This window comes from Nyctereutes procyonoides, unplaced genomic scaffold (genome assembly GCF_905146905.1).
Source record: "Nyctereutes procyonoides isolate TBG_1078 unplaced genomic scaffold, NYPRO_anot_genome, whole genome shotgun sequence".
Lineage (NCBI taxonomy): Eukaryota > Metazoa > Chordata > Mammalia > Carnivora > Canidae > Nyctereutes > Nyctereutes procyonoides.
The window spans coordinates 54,644,880-54,670,996 of NW_026575125.1; the positions used below are offsets into that span (position 1 = coordinate 54,644,880).

The 26,117-nt window shown below is 39.9% G+C and overlaps 1 protein-coding gene across 1 annotated transcript in view; it reads left to right on the top strand.

Moving 5' to 3' along the window:
• MTMR8 (myotubularin related protein 8) overlaps positions 1 to 20,599 on the top strand; it is a 65,672-nt gene extending 45,073 nt beyond the window's left edge. Inside the window, 3 exon segments of the mRNA XM_055338041.1 lie at positions 20,135 to 20,327; positions 20,330 to 20,393; positions 20,395 to 20,599. Coding sequence (XP_055194016.1) covers positions 20,135 to 20,327; positions 20,330 to 20,393; positions 20,395 to 20,599 — 462 coding nt within the window.
• The last annotated feature ends 5,518 nt before the right edge of the window (positions 20,600 to 26,117 follow it).

Below are 26,117 nucleotides of genomic sequence, written 5' to 3' on the forward strand. Positions count from 1 at the left end.
CAGGCCCCAGCATCTACCAAGTCTACTAATCGAAGAATGCTCCAAAACATGAGCTTCCAGTGGAAATAGAACCAAGCTTGCTTCTCTCTTATTTTTTAGAATCAGGCTGATATAGTTTTTTTGTTTGTCTGTTTGTTTGCATTTATTTTCCTTTTCCTTTTCTCTTGGATCAGACTTTTTTGTTGTTGATTTTTGGGGGTTGTTGTTTCTTTTTTCTTTTATAGGCTTATCTTTGCAAATAAAAGTACACCTACTTAAAGTTCCAAACATTCCCCACTATAACCAAAGAAGAACACTGTAGGGAAAGGACTAGTAGGAAGAGGAGCCAAAATGCGAAGGCAGGGTTTACACAGCATACACCATAAACACTTTCTGAAGTTGTTGTTATGTTGTTTTTCTTGTTTTTTTTTATTTCTTCCTTCTTATTCTAGACAGAATGATGAGACAGAAATTGACCCCCAAAGAAAGAACAGGAGGTAGTACTCAATGCCAGGGATTTAGTTCATATGGATATAAGTAAGATGTCTGACCTAGAATGTAAAAAACTATTATAAAGATAATTGTTGGGCTTGAAAAAAAGCATAGAACCACTACAGAATCTGTTATTGTGGAAATAAAAAACTAAAATCTAGTCATACTGAAATGAAAAATGCTATTGCAAAGATGCAGTCCCAAATGGAGGCTGAAAAATGAAAGTAAACAAAGCAGAAGAGAGAGTCAGTGACATAGAAGATAAGATGATGTAAAAAAGAGAGAAAGAAAACTATTAGATCACAAAGGGAGACTAAGAGAACTCAGCGATTCCATAAAGCAAAAATATGCAGATAATGGGGGTCCCAGAAGATGAAGAGCAGAAGAGAGTGGCAGAAGGTTTATATGAACAAATTATAGCTGAGAACTTCCCTTATCTGGGGAAGGAAGCAGACATAGATTGTCCAAGAGACACAGAGAACCTCTCTTAAAATAAAAATAGGTCAACACTTCCACATATAACAGTGAAGCTTACATATTTCAAAGGTAGAGGGAAAATCTTGAAAGCAGCTTGGGACAAGAGATTTTCAACCTACAAGGGTAGATGCATAAGGCTGGCAGCAGGCCTGTCCACAGAGACCTTACAGGCCATAAAGGACTGGCATGATATATTCAACATGCTAAGTGGGAGAAATGTGCAGCCAAGAATACTTTATCCAGCAAGTCTGTCATTCAGAATAGAAGGAGAGATAAATAGTTTCCAGGACAAACAAAAAAGGAATTTGTCAACAGTAAACCAGCCCTACGAGATATATTAAAGGGGATCTTTTCAGCAAAGAGAGAGCCTAAAAGTAATAAGACCAGAAAGAAATAGAGACAATCATCAGGAACATTACTTTATAAGTAATACAATGACACTAAATTCATCTTTCAATAATTACTCTAAATGTAAATGGATTCAATGCTCCAATCAAAAGACACAGGCTATCAGAATAGATAAAACACAAGACCCATTAAAAGAGACTCATTTTAGCCCTAAAGGCACCTCCATATTGAAAGTGAGGGATTGGAGAACCATTATCATGCCAATGGAAATCAAAAGATAGCTAGTCATCCTTATATCAGATAAGCTAGATTTTAAACTAAAGACTGTAATAGATGAAGGAGGACACTAGATCATTATAAAAGTGTCTATCCAACAAGAAGATCTATCAATTATAAATATTTATGCTCCTAATTTGGGAACAACCAAATATACAAACCAATTAATATGAATTCATTATTAATAATACAATAATAGTAGGATACTTTAACACCCCACTCCAGCTATGGACAGATCATCTAAGCAGAAGGTGAATAAGGAAACTATGGCTTTCCATGACACACTGGAATAAATGAACATAACAGATATATTCAGAGCAATTCATTCTAAAACAGCAGAATACACATTCTTTTCAAGTGCACATGGCACATTCTCCAAAATAGATCACATACTGAATCACAAATCAGGTCTCAACCAGTACAAAATGATTGAAATTATGCCATACATATTTTCACACCACAGTGCTTTGAAACTTGAAGTCAACTACAAGAAGAAAATTTAAAAGGAACACAAATACATAGAGGTTAAAGAATATCCTATTAAAAAAAGAATGGGTTGGGGTGGGGCAAGATGGCAGAGGAGTAGGGCTCATCAACTCATCTGGCCCCACCAACTTACCTAGATAACTTTAAAATCATTCTGAACACCCACAAATTCAATCTGAGATTTAAAGAGAGAACAGTTGGAATGTTACAGAGAGAAAGGTTTAACAAGGCAGGAAACAACAAATGTTGGAGAGGATGTGGAGAAAGGGGAACCCTCTTGCACTGTTGGTGGGAATGTGAACTGTTGCAGCCACTCTGGAAACCTGTGTGGAGGTTCCTCAAACAGTTAAAACTATATCTGCCCGGGATCCCTGGGTGGCGCAGCGGTTTGGCGCCTGCCTTTGGCCCAGGGCGCGATCCTGGAGACCCGGGATCGAATCCCACGTCGGGCTCCCGGTGCATGGAGCCTGCTTCTCCCTCTTCCTGTGTCTCTGCCTCTCTCTCTCTCTCTGTGACTATCATAAATAAATAAATAAAAATTAAAAAAAAATTAAAAAAAAACTATATCTGCCCTACGACCCAGCAATTGCACTACTGGGGATTTACCCCAAAGATTTACCCCACAGATGCAGTGAAACGCCGGGACACCTGCATCCCGATGTTTATAGCAGCCATATCCACAATAGCCAAACTGTGGAAGGAGCCTCAGTGTCCATCAAAAGATGAATGGATAAAGAAGATGTGGCATATGTGTACAATTGAATATTACTCAGCCATTAGAAATGACAAATACCCACCATTTGCTTCGATGTGCCTGGAACTGGAGGGTATTATGCTGAGTGAAATAAGTCAATCAGAGAAGCACAAACATTATATGGTCTCATTCATTTGGGGAATATAAAAAATAGTGAAAGGGAATAAAGGGGAAAGGAGGAAAAATGGGAAATATCAGAGAGGGAGACAGAACATGAGAGACTCCTAACTCTGAGAAACGAACAAAGGGTGGTAGAAAGGGAGGTGGGCTGGGGGTGGGGGTGACTGGGTGATGGGCACTGAGGGGGGATGGGATGAGCCCTGGGTATTATTCTATATGTTGGCAAATTGAACACCAATAAAAAAATAAATTAATTTAAAAAAAGAAAGCTTTTGCTTCTAACAAGGTAGGAAGGTGGAAAAAAATTAAAAAGAATTGAGTAGGGAAAGGGTACTATGAGGAGCTGGACTATAGCCCATGGCGAGAGCCTCAGGGACATGAAAGCCCAGCCCCAGAGAAGTGGAAACTTTAAAAACTCTACACCAGATTCCTCCTGGACATAAAAGTGCTTAGAAGGGAAATCAGATGGAATCGCAGGAGGGGCAATGAAGCTTCCAGTTTCCCTAAACAGGAAGTGCGCCCCATGGGAAAGTGTACCACAGACTGTGAGCCAATCTCGGTAAAGGGCTGGAGTGCCCACCCGGCAGGGTATCTGGGAGAAGCCAGTCAGGCAGTTGAGTCTGGATGGAGGCGTCTGTGCCCTGCTGCCCTCACTGAGTTGTTGCCCTGGGAGCCCTATTCCAGCAGTGCAGGGGCCCAGATCCCAGGGCACTGAACGGACACAGCCCTGGATCCTGCATTCCCCCTGGGACAGGCAGAAGTGTGGAGGGCACAGGACAGCGAGGACTCTCCTGCTGCTGGGCTCACCCAAGCTGTACAGATCAGTGTCCCCCACAGCATAGGGAGCATCTAGGCCAGTGCAGGCTGGGAGACTGTGTTACTGCAGGAGCTGACTGCAGAGCTAGAGAGCTGGCTGCCAACATTGTCGTTCCTCCTTGTGTCACCTCGTGCCTGGAGAGGCAGGGCCACCAGGAAACAGAGGCCTCATAGGGTAAACAGTTCACACTGAGCCTGGCACCCAGGAGAGGGGGGGCAGCTCCACTAGGTACACACACCTGAGAGTCAACACAGCAGGCCCATCCCCCAGAAGACAGCTGTAAGAACAGGGGAAGAGCAAGTTCTTGACACAGCAACACTGAAAAGTTCCAGGGTAAGTCAAGGGATTTCCAGTATACAGAACTAGAGGATACCCCTCTTATTTTTTTCTTCCTTTTTCTAGTACAACTCCTTTTTATATCAGACTGTAAATATCCATTTTTTTCTTCTTTTCCAACCTTAACTACAATATTCTACCACCTCTTCATTTGTAAGTTTCTTCCTTTTTGACTTTCATATTTCTACAATTATAGGTCTTAAATATATTTTCCACTTCTACATTCCCTTCAAAATACTCAATTTTGGGAGATATACAAGAAATGTGTTTTTTTTTGTTTTGTGGGTTTTTTTGTTTGTTTTATCTGCCTCATTTTTTTCTACAATGACAGAAGATAATATCTTCTAAAACATGACCAGCAGGCACCCAGAACCAAATGGTATACCGTGATGATTTATTCTGTGAGATTCCTCATTACCATTCAGCCACCCTCTTTTATCTCATTTATGTTTTGGTGATCAATGTTGGGGCTCTCTACAAGTATTACTGGTTTATATAAATCTGGGACTGAGCATCTTTCAACATACAGAATTTAATATACTCAGAGCAAAGAGGATCTCCCTCGATGACCCCTGAGGTAGACTACATTCTACCTCCTCTACAACTTCATCACCAAAACCATCTCCCAGTTCCCCCACCCCCCGTTTTTTCTTCTCCTTTTATTTCCTTTTTACCTTTGCTTTTTTTCACTTCTTTTATTTCTCTTTCATTCTTTTTTTATTATTATTCTTTGGGATTCTTGGCCCTCTTTTTTACAACTTTGTTTTAAAATTTGTTTTTCACTTTAATGGTCCTTTTGTTTTATTTAGTTTTGATCTTTGTTTTCAATTTCTGGTCTCTGACCTCAGCAGAATTATATAGGGTGAAATTTATTTAGGTCATGGTTGACATTCTTGACTCAGCCCACTCAAACAGCCACTCTGCACTGAGCAAAATTACTAGAAGGAAGAACTCACCACAAAAGAAAGAATCAGAAACAGTACTCTCTGCCACAGAATTACAGAATTTGGGTTACAATTCGATGTCAGAAAGACAATTCAGAAGCACAACTGTAAAGCTACTGATGGCTCTGGAAAAAAAGCACAAAGGAATCAAGAGACTTCATGACTGCACAATTTAGATCTAATCAGGCCAAAATTAAACATCAATTAAATGACATGAGATCCAAACTGAAGATCCTAACGATGAGGGTTAATGAGGTAGAAGAAAGAGTGAGTGACATAAAAGACAAGTTGATGGCAAGGAAGGAAGCTGAGAAAAAAAGAGAAAAAAATTTAAAAGATGATGAGGAAAGGTTAAGGGAAATAAACGACAGCTTCGGAAGAAAAAAAATTACCTATAATTGGGGTTCAAAGGAGTGCCAAGAGGGACAGAGGGCCAGAAAGCATATTTGAACAAATCATAGCTGAGAACCTCTCTAATTTGGGGAAGGAAACATGTATTCAGATCCAGGAGATAGAGAGGTCCCCCCCAAAATCAATAAAAACCATTTAATACCTCAACATTTAATAGTGAAATTTACAAATTCCAAAGATAAAGAGAAAACCCTTAAAGAAAGAGATCCCTAACTAACTTACATGGGGGGAAATATTACATTAACAGCAGACCTCTCCACAGAGATCTGGCTGGCCAGAAATGGCTGGCAGGATATATTCAGGGTCCTAAATGAGAACAACATGCAGCCAAGAATACTATATCCAGCAAAGCTGACATTGAGAATAGAAGAAGACATAAAGAGCTTCCAAGATAGGCAGAAAATGAGGGAATATGTGACCAACAAACCAACTCTGCAAGAAATATGAAGGGGGACCCTGTTAAAGAAAGAAGCCCAAAGAAACAATCCACAAAAACAGGGACTGGATAGGTACTAGGATGACACTAAATACATATCTTTAAATAGTTACTCTGAATGTGAATGGGGTAAATAATCCCATAAAAAGACACAGGGTTTTAGTCTGGATAAGAAAGCAAGGCCCATCTATTTGCAACCTACAAGAGACTCATTTTAGACCGAAGGACACCTGAAGCCTGAAAATGAAAAGTTAGAGAACCATTTACCATTCAAATGGTCCTCAAAAGAAATCTGGGGTAGCAATCCTCCTATCAGATGAATGAAAGTTTATCCCAAAGACTGTAGTAAGAGGTGAAGAGAGACACTATATCATAAGTAAAGGGTCTATCCAACAAGAAGACTTAACAATATTGAATATTTATGCCCCTAATGTGGGAGCTGCCAAGAATATCAATTAATAATCAAAGTAAAGACATACTTAGATAATAACACACTAATAGTAGGAGACTTCAACATGGCACTTTGTGCAAATGACAGATTTTGTAAGCACAACATCACCAAAGAAACAAGAGCTTTATTTATTTTATTTTATTTTATTATTTTATTTTATTTTATTTCATTTTATTTTATTTTATTTTATTATTTTATTTTATTTCATTTTACTTTATTTTATTTATTTTTTTATTGGAGTTCAATTTGCCAACATATAGAATAACACCCAGTGCTCATCCCATCAAGTGCCCCCCTCAGTCCCCGTCACCCAGTCACCCCCACCCCCTGCCCACCTCCCTTTCCACAACCCCTTGTTCGTTTCCGAGACTTAGGAGTCTCTCATGTTCTGTCTCCCTTTCTGGTATTTCCCACTCATTTTTTCTCCTTTCCCCTTTATTACCTTTCACTATTTTTTATATTTCCCAAATCAATGAGACAATATAATGTTTGTCCTTCTCCGATTGACTTATTTCACTCAGCATAATACCCTCCAGTTCCATCCACATTGAAGCAAATGGTGGGTATTTGTTGTTTCTAATGGCTAATACTCCATTGTATACATATACCACATCTTCTTTATCCATTCATCTTTCGATGGACACCGAGGCTCCTTCCACAGTTTGGCTATTGTGGACATTGCTGCTATAAACATCGGGGTGCAGGTGTCCCGGCGTTTCACTGCATCTGTATCTTTGGGGTAAATCCCCAGCAGTGCAATTGCTGGGTCCTAGGGCAGATCTATTTTTAACTGTTTGAGGAACCTCCACACAGTTTTCCCAGGAGGGGAAAGCAAAGAGGGGAGAAGCAAACAGAAGACAAAAAACAAGGGGGAGTATCTTATGATTCTATATACTGTAAATTCCTCGTCTTCCCTTGGAACTTTCCAGTGCTGCTTGGTCAATAACTTGCTTTTCCCCTGTCCTTCTCGCTGGTCTTCTGGGGGAGGGGCCTGCTGTGCTGATTGATTCTCAAGTGTGAGCACCTGGGGGAGCTGATCTTCCCCCTGCCTGGTACACGGCTCAGTGGGAGTTATTTATCTTGTTTATCCTGTGAGGCCACTGTAAGCCTCAGTGGGGGTTGTTTATCCTGTGAGGCCCCAGGAGGAACAAAAACAGTGGTGTTGGCCAGCTCTCCAGCCCTGGAGTCAGCTCCTGCAGTAACTACCGCAGCTCTCATTCTGCAGGGGCCTGGATGCTCTGGGAGTGGGGGCGCTGATCTGCACATTCTGGGCCGCACAGCGGCAGGAGCATCTTGGCTGTCCTGTGCCCTCCCGGCCTCTGTCTGTCCCGGGGGGAGCGCCGGATCCTGGGCTGTGACCCCTCCGCTGCTGGAATTGCACTCCCGGGGCGGCAGACCCCTCCCCGCAGCAGCCGCCACCCAAACTGCTGCCTGAGCTGCTCCCCGGCCCGCGGGGCAAGCACTGCAGCCTTTTAGGGAGCTCGGCCGCGGGGTGTGATGTGCTTTTCCTCAGGGTGCCGGTCCTCTGTTCGTGCCCCTGGGAGCCAGAGTGCATCCCCGCCCCTCCTGGGATCCTGGTCCAACTCCCTTCCAGTGCCTTTCCGTCCCGGAAGATTGGTGAAGCTCCTGCTTCTCCAGGACAGGGCTTTCCTGTCCTGGGGGCACTCGCCTCGTGGCCTTAGCCTGGCTCCTCACGGGACCCCTCCCCCTTGGATGCTTTTTATTTTTTTTTCTGTCTTCCTACCTTGATAGAAGCACGAACTCTTCTTACTGTAGCATTCCAGCTGTTCTGTCTTTAAATCTCAGGCCGAATCCGTAGATTTTCAGGATGATTTGAAAGTTATCTAGGTAATTTGGTGGGGACAGGTTACTTGGGGAACCCTACTCTTCCACCATCTTGCCTTCCCTCCAAAAGACAGGAACAGAAATCTCACAGTGAAAGACATAGACATGGCCAAAAAGCAAATGAGAAAATGCTCCGTATCCCTTGCCATCAAGGAACTACAAATCAAAACCACAATGAGATATCACCTCACACCAGTGAGAATGAGGAAAATTAACAAGACAGGAAACAACAAATGTTGGAGAGGATGTGGGGAAAGGGGAACCCTCCTGCACCGCTGGTGGGAATGTGAACTGTTACAGCCACTCTTTGAAAACTCTGTGAAGGTTCCTCAGAGAGTTAAAAATAGAGCTACCCTATGACCTAGCAATTGCACTGCTGGGGATTTACCTGAGAGATACAGATGCTGTGAAAGATCAAGACATCTTCACCCCAAGTTTTATAGCAAAAATGTCCACAAAGCCAAACTGGAAGTAGCCTCAGTTTCTCTTGAAAGATGAATGGATAAAGAAGATGTGGTATATATACAATGTAATATTAGTCAGCCATTAGAAGTGACGCATACCCAGCATTTGCTTCAACATGAATGGAACTGGAGGGTATTATGACGATTGAAGTAAGTCAATAGGAGAATGACAAACGTTATATGATTTCATTCATATGAGAAATGTAAAAAATAGTGAACGTGATTAAAGAGGAAACGAGAGAAAATGAGTGGGAAATATCAGAGAGGGTGACAGATCATGAGAGACTCTTATGTCCGGCAAAGGAACAACGTGTAGTGTAAAGTGAGGTGGGCTGGAGGATGGGGTGACTATATGATGGGCACTGAGGGGGGCACTTGATGTCATAAGCTCTGGGTGTTATACTATATGTTGGCAAATCGAACTCCAATAAATAATATACAAAAAATGAATGAATGGTTTAACCAAGAAATTAAAAAGAATTTTAAAAATACATGGAAGGAAATTAAAATAAAAACATGACAGTTCTGGGGCACCTGGGTGGCTCAGTCAGTTAAGCATCTGCCTTCCGCAAAGGTCATGATTCCAGGGTCCTGAGATGGAGCCCCACATCAGTCTCTCTGCTCAGCAAGGAGCGGACTTCTCTCTCTCCCTCTGCCTGCTGTTCCATCTGCTTGTCTTCTCTGTGTCAAATAAATAATAAAAATCTTAAGAAAAAGAAAACATTACTGCTCAAAATCTTTGGTATGCAGCACAGGGAGTCCTAAAAGGGAAGCATATAGTGATACAGGCTTTCCACAAGAAACAAGAAACGTCTCAAATGCAGCACCTACCTATAAATCTAAAGGAGCTGGAAGAAAACAGCAAACAAAGCCTACATCCAGCAGAAGAAGAAAAATAAAGATTAGCACAGAAATCAATGATATAGAGCCAGCGGCTGATGGGCAGAGGGTCCTGGGCAGCATTTTGTGGAACCCCGGGCACCACGTAGCATAGACATTTTCACAATATTAATTCTTCCAATCCATGAGCATGGGATATTTTTCCAACTCTTTGTGTCTTCCTCAATTTCTTTCAGTAGTATTCTGTAGTTTTTAGGGTACAGATGTTTTATCTCTTTGATTAGGTTTATTCCTGAGTATCTTATGCTTTTGGGTACAATTGTAAATGGGATTAACTCCTTATTTTCTCTTTCTTCAGGATCACTGTTAGTGTAGAGAAAAATCAGTGATTTCTGGGCATTGATTTTGTATCCTGCCACACTGATGAATTGTGGTAAGACCTCTATCAATCTTGGGGTGGAGTCTTGGGTTTTCTACATACAGTATCACATCATCTGCAAATAGGGAGAGTTTGACTTCTTATTTGTCAGTTTGAATGCCATTTATTTCTTTTTGTTGTCTGACTGCTGAGGCTAGGACTTCTAGTACTATGTTGAATAACAGTTTTGAGAGTGGACATCCCTGTCATGTTCTTGATCTTAGGGAAGAGGCTCTCAGTGTTTCCCCATTGAGAATCATATTTGCTATGAGATTTTCATTGATGGTTTTTAAGATGCTGAGGATTGTTCCCTCTATCCCTACACTCTGAAGAGTATTGATCTGGAATGCATGATGTATTTTGTCAAATGCTTTCTCTGCATCTATTGAAAGGATCATATGTTCCTTGTTTTTTCTCTTGTTGATGTGACCTATCAGGGTGATTGTTTTGCCAGTGTTGAAGTAAGCAGGCATGCTGGGGAGAAATACCACTTGGTCATGGTGAATAATCTTCTTAATGTATTGTTGGATGCTATTGACTACTATCTTGATGAGAATTTTTACATCTGTGTTCATCGGAGATATTGGTCTATAATAATCCATTTTGGTGGATTCTATGTCTGGTTTTGAAATTAAGGTGATGCTGGCCTCATTAAACAAGTTTGGAAGTATTCTCTCCCTTTCTAACCTTTGGAACAGCTTTAGTAGAATAGGTATTATTTCTTCTTCAAAAGTTTGATAGAATTCCCCTGGAAAGCCATCTGGCCGTGGACTTTTGTGTCTTGGGAGATTTTTGATGACTGCTTCAATTTCCTCACTGGTTATTGGCCTGTTCAGGTTTTCTATTTCTTCCTGTTCCAGCGTTGGTAATTTGTGGTTTTGCAGAAATGCATCTATGTCTTGTGGATTGTTTAATTTGTTGGCATATGGCTGCTGATAATATGTTTTTAAAATCATGTGTATTTTCTTGGTATTGATTGTGATCTCTCCTCTTTCATTAATAAATTTATTAATTTGAGTCTTTTCTATTTAATAAGGCTGGCTAATGGTTTATCTATCATATTAATTCTTTCAAAGAACCAACTTCTGGTTTTATTGACCTCTTCTACAGTTTTTCTAGTCTCTTTTCATTGAGTTTGGCTCAAATGTTTCTTATCTCTCTTCTTCTACTTGGTGAAGGTTTTACTTGCTCTATTTCTCCAGTTCCTTTAGGTGCCAGGTTAGCTTGTGTATTTGAGTTTCTTTTCCAATTTCTTGAGGGATGCTTGTATTGCAAAGTATTTCACTCTTAGGACAGCTTCTGCTGTATCCCAAAGATTTTGAATTATTGTATCTACATTTTCATTAGTGTCCATGAATGATTTTAATTCTTCTCTAATTTCCTGGTTGACCCATTCATCTTTTACCAGGATGCTATTTAACCTCAATGTGTGGGAGTTTCTCCCAAATTTCTTCTTGTGATTTAGTTCTACTCTCAAAGCATTATAGTCTGAAAATATGCAGGGGCCAATCCCAATCTTTTGGTATAGGTTAAGACCTGATTTGTGACCCAATATGTGGTCTATTCTGGAGAAAGTTCCATGTGCACTTGAGAAGAATGTGTATTCAGTTGCATTCAAATGCAAAGTTCTCTATATATCTGTGAAATCCGTCTGGTCCAGTGTATCATTTAAAGCCCTTGGTTTTTTTGGTGATGTTGTCCTAGGATATCTGTCATTTGCAGAAAGTGCCATGTTGAAGTCTCCTACTATTAGTTTGTTATTATCTAAGTACCTTTTTGGTTATTAATTGATTGATATACTTGGCAGCTCCCACATTAGGGTCATAAATATTCATGATTGTTAGTTCTTCTGTTGGATAGACACTTTAGGTGTGATGTAGTGTCCCTCGTAATCTCTTTCTACAGTATTTGGGATAAACTTTATCTCATATGATGATTGCTACGCCAGCTTTCTTCTGAGGGGGACTTGAATGGTAAATGGTTCTCCAACCTTTCATTTTCATGCTGGAGGTGTCCTTAGGCTTAAAATGAATCTCTTTAGACAGCAAATAGATGGGTCTTGGTTTTTTATCCAGCCTGAAAACCTGCCTCTTTTCATGGGTTCATTTAGCCTATTCACATTCATTTTTTAAATAATAAATTTATTTTTTATTGGTGTTCAATTCGCCAACATACAGAATAACACCCAGTGCTCATCCCATCAAGTGCCCCCCTCAGTGCCCGTCACCCATTAACCCCCACCCCCCGCCCTCCTCCCCTTCCACCACCCCTAGTTCGTTTCCCAGAGCTAGGAGTCTTCATGTTCTGTCTCCCTTTCTGATATTTCCTACCCATTTCTTCTCCCTTCCCTTCTATTCCCTTTCACTATTATTTTTATTCCCCAAATCAGTGAGACCATAAAATCTTTGTCCTTCTCCAATTGACTTATTTCACTCAGCATAATATCCTCCAATTCCATCCACATTGAAGCAAATGGCAGGTATTTGTCATTTTTAATGGCTGAGTAATATTCCATTGTATACATAAACCACATCTTCTTTATCCATTCATCTTTTGATGGACACCGAGGCTCCTTTCACAGTTTGGCGATTGTGGACATTGCTGCTATAAACACTGGGGTGCAGGTGTCCTGGCTTTTCATACTTAGATAATAATATACTTATACTTGGTGACTTCAATCTAGCACTTTCTACACTCAATAGGTCTTCTAAACACAACATCTCCAAAGAAACGAGAGCTTTAAATGATACACTGGACCAGATGTATTTCACAGATATCTACAGAACTTTACGTCCAAACTCAACTGAATACACATTCTTCTCAAGTGCACATGGAACTTTCTCCAGAATAGACCACATACTGGGTCACAAATCAGGAATTAACTGATACCAAAAGATTGGGATCATCCCCTGCGTATTCTCAGACCATAATGCCTTGAAATTAGAACTAAATCACAACAAGAAGTTTGGAAGGACTTTAAACACGTGGAGGTTAAGGACCATCTTGCTAAAAGATAAAAGGGTCAACCAGGAAAGTAAGGAAGAATTAAAAAGATTCATGGAAACTAATGAGAATGAAGATACAACTGTTCAAAATCTTTGGGATATAGCAAAAGCAGTCCTGAGGGGGAAATACATCGCAATACAAGCATCTATCCAAAAACTGGAAAGAACTCAAATACAAAAGCTAAACTTACACATAAAGGAGCTAGAGAAAAGACAGCAAATAGATCCTACATGCAGCAGAAGAAGAGAGTTAATAAAGATTCGAGCAGAACTCAACGAAATTGAGACCAGAAGAACTGTGGAACAGATCAACAAAACCAGGAGTTGGTTCTTTGAAACAATTAATAAGATAGATAAACCCTTAGCCAGCCTTATTAAAAAGAAGAGAGAGAAGACTCAAATTAATAAAATCATGAATGAGAAAGGAGAGATCACTACCAACACAAAGGGAATACAAACGATTTTAAAAACATATTATGAACAGCTCTACGCCAATGAATTAGGCAATCTAGAAGAAATGGACGCATTCCTGGAAAACCACAAACTACCAAAACTAGAACAGGAAGAAATAGAAAACCTGAACAGGCCAATAACCAGGGAGGAAGTTGAAGCAGTCATTAAAAACCTCCCAAGACACAAAAGTCCAGGGCCAGAGGGCTTCCCTGGAGAATTCTATCAAACGTTTAAAGAAGAAACCATACCTATTCTACTAAAGCTGTTTGGAAAGATAGAAAGAGATGGAGTACTTCCAAATTCATTCTATGAGGCCAGCATCGCCTTAATTTCAAAACCAGACAAAGTCCCCACCAAAAAGGAGAATTTCAGACCAATAACCCTGATGAACATGGATGCAAAAATTCTCAACAAGATACTAGCCAACAGGATCCAACAGTACATTAAAAAATTATTCATCATGGCCAAGTAGGATTTATCCCGGGGACACAAGGCTGGTTCAACACTTGTAAAACAATCAATGTGATTCATCATATCAGCAAGAGAAAAACCAAGAACCATATGATCCTCTCAATAGATGCAGAGAAAGCATTTGACAAAATACAGCATCCATTCCTGATCAAAATTCTTCAGAGTGTAGGGATAGAGGGAACATTCCTCAACATCCTAAAAGCCATCTACGAAAAGCCCACAGCAAATATCATTCGCAATGGGGAAACACTGGGAGCCTTTCCCGTAAGATCAGGAACAAGACAGGGATGTCCACTCTCACCACTGCTATTCAACATAGTACAATCCTTTTTGTTTCTTCGTTTTGAGCTTTATTCTTCTTTTTTAGGTTTTTAGGATGTAAGGTCAGATTGTTTATTGGAAATTTTTCTTGCTTCTTGAGGTAGGCCTGTATTGTTATACCACTCCCTTATAGAACAGGTTTTGCTGTATCCCAATGATTTTTGGACCATTCCTTTTTCATTTTCAATTATCTCCATGTATTTTCTTTTAATTTCTACTTTGATTTCTTGGTTAGCCCCTTTTATTGTTTAGTTGCATGTGATTTAGTCTTTATGTATTTGTGTTTTTTTCCAGATTTTTCTTCATGATTTATTTCTTGTTTCATATCATAGTGATTGGAAAAGATGATTGATATTCATATATATATATATATATATATATATATTAATTTATTGAGATTTGTTTTGTAGCCTTACATGCAATCTATTCTGGAAACTCTTCAATGTGTACCAGAAAAGAATGTGTATTCCACTGTTTGAGGATGGAATGTTCTGAATATATCTGTTGGGTCTATGTGGTATATTGTCTCCTTCAAAGTCAGTTTCCTTATTCATTTTCTGTCTGGATGATCTGTCTATTGATTTAAGTATGGTGCTAAAGTAGACTACTATTATGTAGAGCTATCAATTTCTTCTTTTGTGTCTTTTAATTGTTGCTTTTTTATTTAGATGTTCCTATGTTGGGCTAAAAATATTTTTAATTTATATATACTCTTGTTTGATTTTTCCCCTTATCATTATGTATTGTCCTTCCTTGTCTCTTATTAGTCTTTTGAAGGCTATTTTGTCCAATATAAATATTGTCACCCCAGTTTTTTCTTTGCTTCCATTTGCATAGTAAATGTTTTATCATCCATTTAGTTTCAATCTCCATGTGTCTTCAGGTCTGATATGAGTCTCTTCTGGGCAGCATATATATGGGTATTTCTTTTTTATTCATTCATTTACCCTATGTCTTTTGCTTGGAGCATTTATTCTATTTACATTTACAGTAATTATTGATAGGTAAGTACTTGCTACTTGTTTTATGGTTGTTCTGTACTTCTTCTCCATCCATTTTTTTTGTACTCTCTTCCCCTGTGGTTTGATGGCTTCTTTAATAATATGCTTGGATTCCTTTCTATTTATTTTTTTTATCTATTACAGATTTTTGATTTGTAGTTGCCAATGGTTCATACATAACATTTTATGCATATTACAGTCTATATTAAGTTGATGATAGCCTAAATTTGAACTAATGTAAGAAATTCAAGTTTCACTCACCCATTTACACATTTTATGTATATGATGTCATACTGTGCATCCTTTTGTTTTGTGAATACCAGACTGATTTTTATAGATATATTTGATTTTACTGTTTCTGTTCTGTAACATCCATGCTGATTTTATAAGTGATTAATCCATTATTTTTTATGTTTGCATTTACCTGTGAAATTTTTTTCCTTTTATAACTTTCTTACTGTTGATTATGGCTTTTTCTTCCTATTCAAAGAATTTCCTTTAGCATTTCTTATAATGCTCGTTTAGGGTAATGAACACCTTAACTTTTGTTGTCCTGGAAACTCTGTATCTCCCCTTTTATTCTGGATGACACCTTTGCATTATAGAGTTTTCTAAGTCATCGTTTTTTCCCCCCTTTTAGTACTTTGATAATGTCGTACCATGTCTTCTGGCCTGCAACATTTCTACTGAAAAAGCTGATAGGCTTATGAGATTTTCCTTGCATATAATTTTTTCCCTTTTTTCTTGCTGCTTTTGAAATTCTATTACTACTTTTTGCCATTTTAATTATGTGTCTTGGTGTGGACCTCCCTGGGTTGATTTTGTTTGGAGCTTTCCATTCCTCCTAGATCTGGATATCTGTTTCCTTTCATTTCCTTTCCTAGATTAGGAAAGTTTTCAGCTATTATTTCATCAAATAAAGTCTCTGCCCTCTTTTCTCTTCTTCTGGGATCCATAAAATGCAAATGTTATTACACTTGATGATGTCACTGAGTTTCCTTAACTTATTCTCATTTTTTATTATTAAGTTTTCCTTTTTGCTCTTCAGCTTGGTTGCTTTGCATTGCTCTGTCTTCCAGCTCAGCGATCCATTCTTCTGCTTCCTCTAATCTGCTATCAATTCCTTCTGGTGTACTTATTTCACTTACAGAGTTCTTTACCTATGACCACTTTTTAAAAATTTTCCATCTATTTGAAGTTCTCACTGAGATCTTTCAGTTTTTTTCTGAAATCCATTGAGTATCTTTATGACCATTACTTTGAATTCTTTATTAGGCATATTGTTTATTTCCATTTCAATTAGCTATTTTGCTATGGTTTTGTCCTGTTCTTTTATTTGGGACATATTCCTCTGTCTCCTCATTTTTTGTAACTCTCTGTATTTGTTTCTATGTATTTTAGCTGCATCTCCCAATCTTGAAAGTAGTGTCCTTATGAAGAAGCAGACCTATCGTGCTCTGTAGTATAATATAATTCACCAGAACCAGTTCTTCAGGGTAATCTCTTATGTGGGTTTTATACGTCCTACTGTTGTGGCTGATCTTCATTTGCCTTTAGTCCAGTTGGCTGCAATGGCCCACTTTGATAGTTGTGGGCAGGGATTGGTGTTAAGAAGCCAGTCTGGGGGGGATCCCTGGGTGGCGCAGCAGTTTAGTGCCTGCCTTTGGCCCAGGGCACGATCCTGGAGACCCGGGATCGAATCCCATGTCGGGCTCCCGGTGCATGGAGCCTGCTTCTCCCTCTGCCTGTGTCTCTGCCTCTCTCTCTCTCTCTCTCTCTCTCTTTCTGTGTGTGTGTGTGTGTGTGACTATCATAAACAAATAAAAATTAAAAAAAAAAAAGCCAGTCTGGGGCTACCATGGATTTGCAGTTGATTGGTGTCAGCAATCAGACTAGATGCCTACCCTCACCCCTTCTGCTGGGACTGCAGCTTCACTGACCCTCAGGATCATCTCCTGAGAAACGTTTATTTTTGGGAAGAGTCTGAAGTCCAACCAGATACCTGCCCACAGTCTGTCTTTTGCAGCTGCATTATCATCGACTTGCAGGGTACTTTCCCTACCTTGTATCCTGAGATGTTTTTGTTGGTCAGCAGACAAGCTGCTCAATCCAATGCCTACCCCTAGTGTGTCTGCTTGGCCTACATTTGAATTGTTGTATGTGGTTATCATGCCCTCTCCCCTGAGCTGGAATCACTTTGGAGTGGTACCAGTCTTAACCAAGGCCACAAACAGAATTTTTTTTTGGCAGGAGCAAATTTAAAGGATGCCTGCAGAGCAGGTTTGGTGGTTGTGGAGGCAGGGCACATGGTGTTAGCAAGGCAAGTGGATGATTTTCTAGCTGGCTACTGCAAGTGTCCTGTTATCTGTGTTGAGTGAGAGGAGGTGGGAAGAGAGAAATGGTGCCTTCCAGCTCTTTTTTTCTTGGAGAAGTCTCCTACTGATCCCTGCCCCTCTGACACATTTTATGAGATTAGTAAATAACCTCTTTTATGTATATTCCAGGTACTTTTCAAACTTCTTTGTTAGGTTTGTTATAGCATATAACAAGTTTTTTTTTAAATAACATTTTTTAAAATTTTTATTTATTTATGATAGTCACACACACACACACAGAGGCAGAGACACAGGCAGAGGGAGAAGCAGGCTCCATGCACCGGGAGCCCAATGTGGGATTCGATCCCGGGTCTCCAGGATCGCGCCCTGGGCCAAAGGCAGGCGCCAAACCGCTGCGCCACCCAGGGATCCCGCATATAACAAACTTTAAGGACAGGAACTCTAAAAAAAAAAAGGACAGGAACTCTGGTTCATATTCAGCTCTCCCAGAGCTAAGCCTGCTGATTTTTAAGTACCTGGAGTTCATTCCTGCTGATTGTAAATACCTGAGAAGTTAAACCCCACTAGTTTTCAAAGTCAAATATTATGGGGGTATCACTTCCCAATTCCTGACCCTATGTCTTAAGTGCCTGGTGTGGGGTCTGCTCCTCTCCCTTCTCTGTTCTTGTAACATCCCTGTTGTTTGTACTTAGTCTTTCCAGGAATTTGCTTCTGGACAACATCTCTGCCCCTCCTACCCTTTCCAATGTGGGGTTTTCTCTATGATTAACAGTATAAAATCTGTTCTACCAGTCTTTCAGTCATCCTCTGGGTTGGTTGCACCGCTGTGGCTGTTATCTTGGTGTGTTCATGAAACAAGGTGAGCTTAGGATCTTCCTGCTTTGCCATCTTCCCAGAAATTTTTCTCTGTTGAGATTTTGAGAAGAGTAGTACAAATATAAAGACATAACATGAGAGACTCCTAACTCTGGGAAATGAAAAGGGATAGTGGAAGGGGAGGTGGGTGGGGGGACGAGGTAACTGGGTGACGGGCACTGAAGGGGCACTTGATGGGATGAGCACTGGGTGTTATACTATATGTTAGCAAATCAAACTCCAATAAAAAAAGAATGTGCAGAATATGAAAACATACAAAATGGAAGGTTTAAGACTCCCTTAGTCACCCACCCATTCATTTCCTCTCTTTAAAAGGTTATCACTGTTTGTTTTTTTGTGTGTGTGATTTTCTGATTTCCAAAAAGAAAGACAATAAGATGCTTATACCCTATAAAGAGAGCTCTTTACTGGAGTCCGTGAACTCATAGGTATCCACAGATACCCTTTGGGGGAAGCTATGAAGCCCCTGGCATTATACGTAAAACGGTGTGTGCATGTGTGTGTGTGTGCTGTTTCATGTACACATATATGCATGCATGCATCTTTCTGAGAAGAAAGTTCATTATTTTATTCATATTTTCAAAGTGGTCTATGACACCACTCCCAAAACTAAGAATCACCATTGTAAAGTATCACTGAGTCATTTTGTTATCCTTTATTTTTTTTAAAGATTTTATTTATTTATTAATGATAGTCACAGAGAGAGAGAGAGGCAGCAACACAGGCAGAGGGAGAATCAGGCTCCATGCAGGGAGCCCGACGTGGAATTCGATCCCGGGTCTCCAGGATCGCGCCCTGGGCCAAAGGCAGGCGCCAAACCGCTGCGCCACTCAGGGATCCCCTTTTGTTATCCTTTAAAGTGAAAACATCCATTGGAGGTAGGATGAGGTGTTAGGTCTTTGAAATTGGCATTAAGAGGCAGGGTCAGATTCCAGGTCTGCCATTTCCTAAATGTGTGAATTTTAGTCTTACTTAAATTCTCTGAGCCTCAGTTCTCTCATCTGTAAAATATAGCTAATACCTAATCAATAGGATTCTTATAAGTATAAAAGGAAATACTATATGTAAAGTCTCCAGCACATAGAGGTATTTAGTAAATCTTAGTGATCCTCTTCCTTGCCCTCCCTGCTTCCAGTAATAAAATTGTATTTATCAGAAAAGAAGACTTATATCAATACTAGACCCTTGAGGATCTTTAGTGGTAGGGACTGAAGAGTATTGTAGATTATTATACTATGTGCCTTCTTGATGTATTTCTGGACACAAATTTTTTTCAACTTGAAAACTCAAAAGGGACATTTGGTTAGATTATATACTGTACATCATCTATGCATAAATGGCAGCTTGTTTTCTTGAGCCACTGTCTATAAATTTTTTTCTGTTTTTATAGGATTTTTTATACCGATTGGTTCATAGATGGTCAGTTTTATACACAGACTAAACAATACAGCACTTTGCCAAAAATAAGTGTAGCATTGCTTAAACTTTGTGTATTAACACCAGTTCTTTGTATTTGGGTTCCTTGGTGCATTTTGCACTACTTGGAGTTGTGGTTTTTAATCTGTCAATAAATAAAATGTTCTTTAACTTCAAAAAAAAGCACTATGAAGCACTATGTCAAGTGATGAAGAAAAGATATTTGGGTGTAAGGAGGGGGCAAAAACTTATGCTCTACCATATTAGTAACAGCAGCAGGATCCCTGAAGGTCATTGTATTATTTATTTAGCTTTCCTTCTGTTCCTAATTCTTTTCAAACATTCCTTGTTCCCATGTCAGAAACAACAAGCCCATGATGAGCCACAAGAAGTCTGTACATGCTCTCAATTAGGACATTTATTATCACAGAATCTGGGAAGTCCTTTGACCAATCCTGTTGGCTTTATGGGTATTGATGGAGACCTGAACACCTTGGTGGAGAATGATACCCTGTCCAGGGAAGGAAACCTCTGAGCTCAGATGGATCAAGTGAAAACCAATGTGCAGACCTTCATCACGACTATTGTGGGATCATAGGCAGCCTTAGGCCATAAACATTTCTGGGATATGGGACTATCTAGAAACATGGGTATCTCTGAATCTAGGGACATCAATGAGGCCACAGGCATCTCTGAGGCTATGGGCTCTTCTGGAGACATCAGCCTCTCTGAGGCTATGAGTTTTGTTGGGAGCATGGGCATCTCTGGGGACATAGGTATCTCCAAGGGCAGCACCAATGAGGCAGGCTGCTTTAAACAGCAATGAGCTACTCCTCTGTTGCCATGCCAGGTGTACATCCAGCACCCATAGTTCTCCTTGTCCAAAGAAGGCTATGCTTCTTTAATAATTGGTTTAAATGGATGAATCTGGGGCACCCCTCCTCCCACTTAAGAGTCTGGAGGGTGATTTATGGCCTTTGCTGATTAAGCAACCAGTATATGCATGTTAAGCAGCCCATAATATAGGCAAGAGAAAGTATATTATTGTTCTAGAATGGGATTTAACTTTAGAAATGTTCCTTTCCTGCTCAGATATTAGTCTGGTTCTATTATTGCATCTTTCTTAATGATCAACCTCCCCAACTTTTCCACCCTCACTGCTATAGGATGAGAACAAAGTGAAAATATTATCACAGTTGAGAATTAAGACCCTGTTGAGGGACTGTAGAGATGATGTATAGCAGGTAATTGAATTGCAGAATGACCTAAAAGGAAATTTTACCTTTATATATGGTCAGTTATAGGATATAAGCTAATGTTATTCCCAATGGGGACCCCAACATTTGCCTGAGAAATATCCTTAATTATTAGCATGGGTGCATGGGTTCTTGGTGGCTTAGGAAAAAAAGTAAAACTATATGCCTGGGTGGCTCAGTCAGCTAAGCATCTGCCTTTGGTTTAGGTCATGATTCTAGGGTCCTGGGATCAAGTCCCACATTAGGCTCTCTGCTCAGCAGGGGGCCTGCTTCCTCTCCTGCCTCCCTCTCCCTCTTCCTGCCACTCTCCCTGCTTGTGCTCTCTCTCTCTCAAATAAATAAAATATTATTAGTTTTTTGAAGTTTATTTATTTATTCCTTCATGAGAGACACACAAGGAGAGGCAGAGGCACAGACAGAGGGAGAAGCAGGCCCTCCGCAGGGAGCCCAATGTGGCACTCGACCCCCAGACCCCGGGATCATGCCCTGAGCCAAAGGCAGACGCCCAACTGCTAAGCCACCCAGGCGTCCCTTTTAAAAATTAAAGAAATAGGTTATAACATTTGCTCTCCCCAACCCACACCCCAGTTAGATCTATTTATAATACTCAGCCACCTCCCTTTTCATAGATAAACTTGGATCTGCTGCATTCTAAAATGATCAATTCCAAATTAGTGGGATCTGAATTAATAATACTGATTAATAGCATTCTTGACATAATTTTGGGAGACAACTGAAAATCTCAGTGCTTTAGACCCTGGCTTACACGTGGCCTATATGTCCACGTGAGTTTCCCTAAAACAGGCCTCATCCTAGGTCTTTTTATGAAGACCAGCGGTTTTGCTTCTGTAACATCACACCAAGTTTATGGATTTTTAGATACACTTGGCACTACTTCAAAAATCTGGTATTTTATCTCTTGTGGTTATGTATACTTTTGAAAAAGTATGTTCTAAGAGCAGGCCCAAATACTCCTGGAGGAAGGGTTTTATTTGTCTATTAAACACCAGATTTTCCCTTTGAGGTTTATATGCTTGCTGTATACTTTCCTCTTGAATATTCAGTCATGCTTTATCCAGTTCCACATGCAGGGTAGGGTAGCCCTCATGAGGTTTGGATCGTGTATTGTCAGCATTTTCAGAGCTCCCAGTGTCAAGAGAATCCAGGTCTTCACCGAAGATGTCTATTCCAAATACTCTGTATCTGGTTTAAGCTCAAAAATAGATGTCTTAGTGAAAGAGCCATCTCCATCTCTGTTACTACCATATCCAGTTGTAAACATAGATATCTCTAAAGGATTGCCACATTAGTTATTTTTCTCTGTAAGAAAGTGCTATTTAAATCAAGTGTCACAAGTAGGAGGAAAGAGCAAGAATGGCTTATTTATTTATATATGTATAAATTTATATATATGTATATGTAAAAATTATAAATATATGTTTATATATGAACATATAAAAATATATACATATATTCAGTGTATATATGTATGTATGTATCTCCAGTATGTGCATGCATGCAAATATATATATACATATATATATATATATATTTTTTTTTTATTGAAGTTCGACTTGCCAACACATAGTATAACACCCAGTGCTCATCCGGTCAAGTGCCTGCCTCAGTGCCTATCACCCAGTCACCCCATACCCCGCCTGCCTCTTCTTCCACTATCCCTTGTTAATTTCCCAGAGTTAGGAGTCTCTCATGTTTTGTCACCCTCTCTAAATTTTTCCACTGATTTTCCCCCTTTTCCCTTATAATCCCTTTCACTATTTCCTATATCCCTCGTATGAGTGAAACTATATAATAATTGTCTTTCTCTGATTGACTTGTTTCACTGGCTTATTAATTTCTTACTCCAGGGATCCCTGGGTGGCGCAGCGGTTTGGCGCCTGCCTTTGGCCCAGGGCGCGATCCTGGAGACCCGGGATCGAATCCCACATCGGGCTCCCGGTGCAAGGAGCCTGCTTCTCCCTCTGACTGTGTCTCTGGCTCACTCTCTCTGTAACTATCATAAATAAATAAAAATTTTAAAAAAAATTTCTTACTCCAAGCTAAACTATGGACCCTAAACAACTTTCTTCCTTAGAGGAAGAATTCTTTTTTTTTTAATAAATTAATTTTTATTGGTGTTCAATTTACCAACATACAGAATAACACCCAGTGCTCATCCCGTCAATTGTCCCCCAGAGTGCCCGACACCCATTCACCCCCACCCCCCGCCGTCCTCCCCTTCCACCACCCCTAGTTCGTTTCCCAGAGTTAGGAGTCTTTATGTTCTGTCTCCCTTTCTGATATTTCCCACACATTTCTTCTCCCTTCCCTTATATTCCATTTCACTATTATTCATATTCCCCAAATGAATGAGAACATACACTGTTTGTCCTTCTCCGATTGACTTACTTCACTCAGCATAATACCCTCCAGTTCCATCCACGTTGAAGCAAATGGTGGGTATTTGTCGTTTCTAATGGCTGAGTAATATTCCATTGTATACATAAACCACATCTTCTTTATCCATTCATCTTTCGATGGACACCGAGGCTCCTTCCACAGTTTGGCTATTGTGGACATGGCTGCTAGAAACATCGGGGTGCAGGTGTCCCGGCGTTTCATTGCATCTGAATCTTTGGGGTAAATCCCTAACAGTGCAATTGCTGGGTCGTAGGGCAGGTCTATTTTTAATTCTTTGAGGAACCTCCACACAGTTTTCCAGAGTGGCTGCACCAGTTCACATTCCCACCAACAGTGTAAGAGGGTTCCCTTTTCTCCTCATCCTCTCCAACATTTGTTGTTTCCTGCCTTGTTAATTTTCCCCATTCTCACTGGTGTGAGGTGGTATCTCATTGTGGTTTTGATTTGTATTTCCCTGATGGCAAGTGATGCAGAGCATTTTCTCATGTGCATGTTGGCCATGTCTATGTCTTCCTCTGTGAGATTTCTCTTCATGTCTTTTGCCCATTTCATGATTGGATTGTTTGTTTCTTTGGTGTTGAGTTTAATAAGTTCTTTATAGATTTTGGAAACTAGCCCTTTATCTGATATGTTATTTGCAAATATCTTCTCCCATTCTGTAGGTTGTCTTTGAGTTTTGTTGACTGTATCCTTTGCTGTGCAAAAGCTTCTTATCTTGATGAAGTCCCAATAGTTCATTTTTGCTTTTGTTTCTTTTGCTTTCGTGGATGTATCTTGCAAGAAGTTACTGTGGCCAAGTTCAAAAAGGGTGTTGCCTGTGTTCTCCTCTAGGATTTTGATGGAATCTTGTCTCACATTTAGATCTTTCATCCATTTTGAGTTTATCTTTGTGTATGGTGCAAGAGAGTGGTCTAGTTTCATTCTTCTGCATGTGGATGTCCAATTTTCCCAGCACCATTTATTGAAGAGACTGTCTTTCTTCCAGTGGATCGTCTTTCCTCCTTTGTCGAATATTAGTTGACCATAAAGTTCAGGGTCCACTTCTGGGTTCTCTATTCTGTTCCATTGATCTATGTGTCTGTTTTTGTGCCAGTACCACACTGTCTTGATGACCACAGCTTTGTAGTACAACCTGAAATCTGGCATTGTGATGCCCCCAGATATGGTTTTCTTTTTTAAAATTCCCCTGGCTATTCGGGGTCTTTTCTGATTCCACACAAATCTTAAAATAATTTGTTCTAACTCTCTGAAGAAAGTCCATGGTATTTTGATAGGGATTGCATTAAACATGTAAATTGCCCTGGGTAACATTGACATTTTCACAATATTAATTCTGCCAATCCATGAGCATGGAATATTTTTCCATCTCTTTGTGTCTTCCTCAATTTCTTTCAGAAGTGTTCCGTAGTTTTTAGGGTATAGATCCTTTACCTCTTTGGTGAGGTTTATTCCTAGGTATCTTATGCTTTTGGGTGCAATTGTAAATGGGATTGACTCCTTAATTTCTCTTTCTTCAGTCTCATTGTTAGTGTATAGAAATGCCAGTGATTTCTGGGCATTGATTTTGTATCCTGCCACGCTACCAAATTGCTGTATGAGTTCTAGCAATCTTGGGGTGGAGGCTTTTGGGTTTTCTATGTACAGTATCATGTCATCGGCGAAGAGGGAGAGTTTGACCTGTTCTTTGCCAATTTGAATGCCTTTAATGTCTTTTTGTTGTCTGATTGCTGAGGCTAGGACTTCCAGTACTATGTTGAATAGCAGTGGTGAGAGTGGACATCCCTGTCTTGTTCCTGATCGTAGGGGAAAGGCTCCCAGTGCTTCCCCATTGAGAATGATATTTGCTGTGGGCTTTTCGTAGATGGCTTTTAAGATGTCGAGGAAAGTTCCCTCTATCCCTACACTCTGAAGAGTTTTGATCAGGAATGGATGCTGTCTTTTGTCAAATGCTTTCTCTGCATCTAATGAGAGGATCATATGGTTCTTGGTTTTTCTCTTGCTGATATGATGAATCACATTGATTGTTTTACGAGTGTTGAACCAGCCTTGCATCCCGGGAATAAATCCTACTTGGTCATGGTGAATAATTTTCTTAATGTGTTGTTGGATCCTATTGGCTAGTATCTTGTTGAGAATTTTTGCATCCATGTTCATCAGGGATATTGGTCTGTAATTCTCCTTTTTGGTGGGGTCTTTGTCTGGTTTTGGAATTAAGGTGATGCTGGCCTCATAGAATGAATTTGGAAGTACTCCATCTCTTTCTATCTTTCCAAACAGCTTTAGTAGAATAGGTATGATTTCTTCTTTAAACGTTTGATAGAATTCCTCTGGGAAGCCATCTGGCCCTGGACTCTTGTGTCTTGGGAGGTTTTTGATGACTTCTTCAATTTCCTCCCTGGTTATTGGCCTGTTCATGTTTTCTATTTCTTCCTGCTCCAGTTTTGGTAGTTTGTGGCTTTCCAGGAATGCGTCCATTTCTTCTAGATTGCCTAATTTATTGGCGTAGAGCTCTTCATAATATGTTTTTAAAATCGTTTGTATTTCCTTGGTGTTGGTAGTGATCTCTCCTTTCTCATTCATGATTTTATTAATTTGAGTCTTCTCTCTCTTCTTTTTAATAAGGTTGGCTAATGGTTTATCTATCTTATTAATTCTTTCAAAGAACCA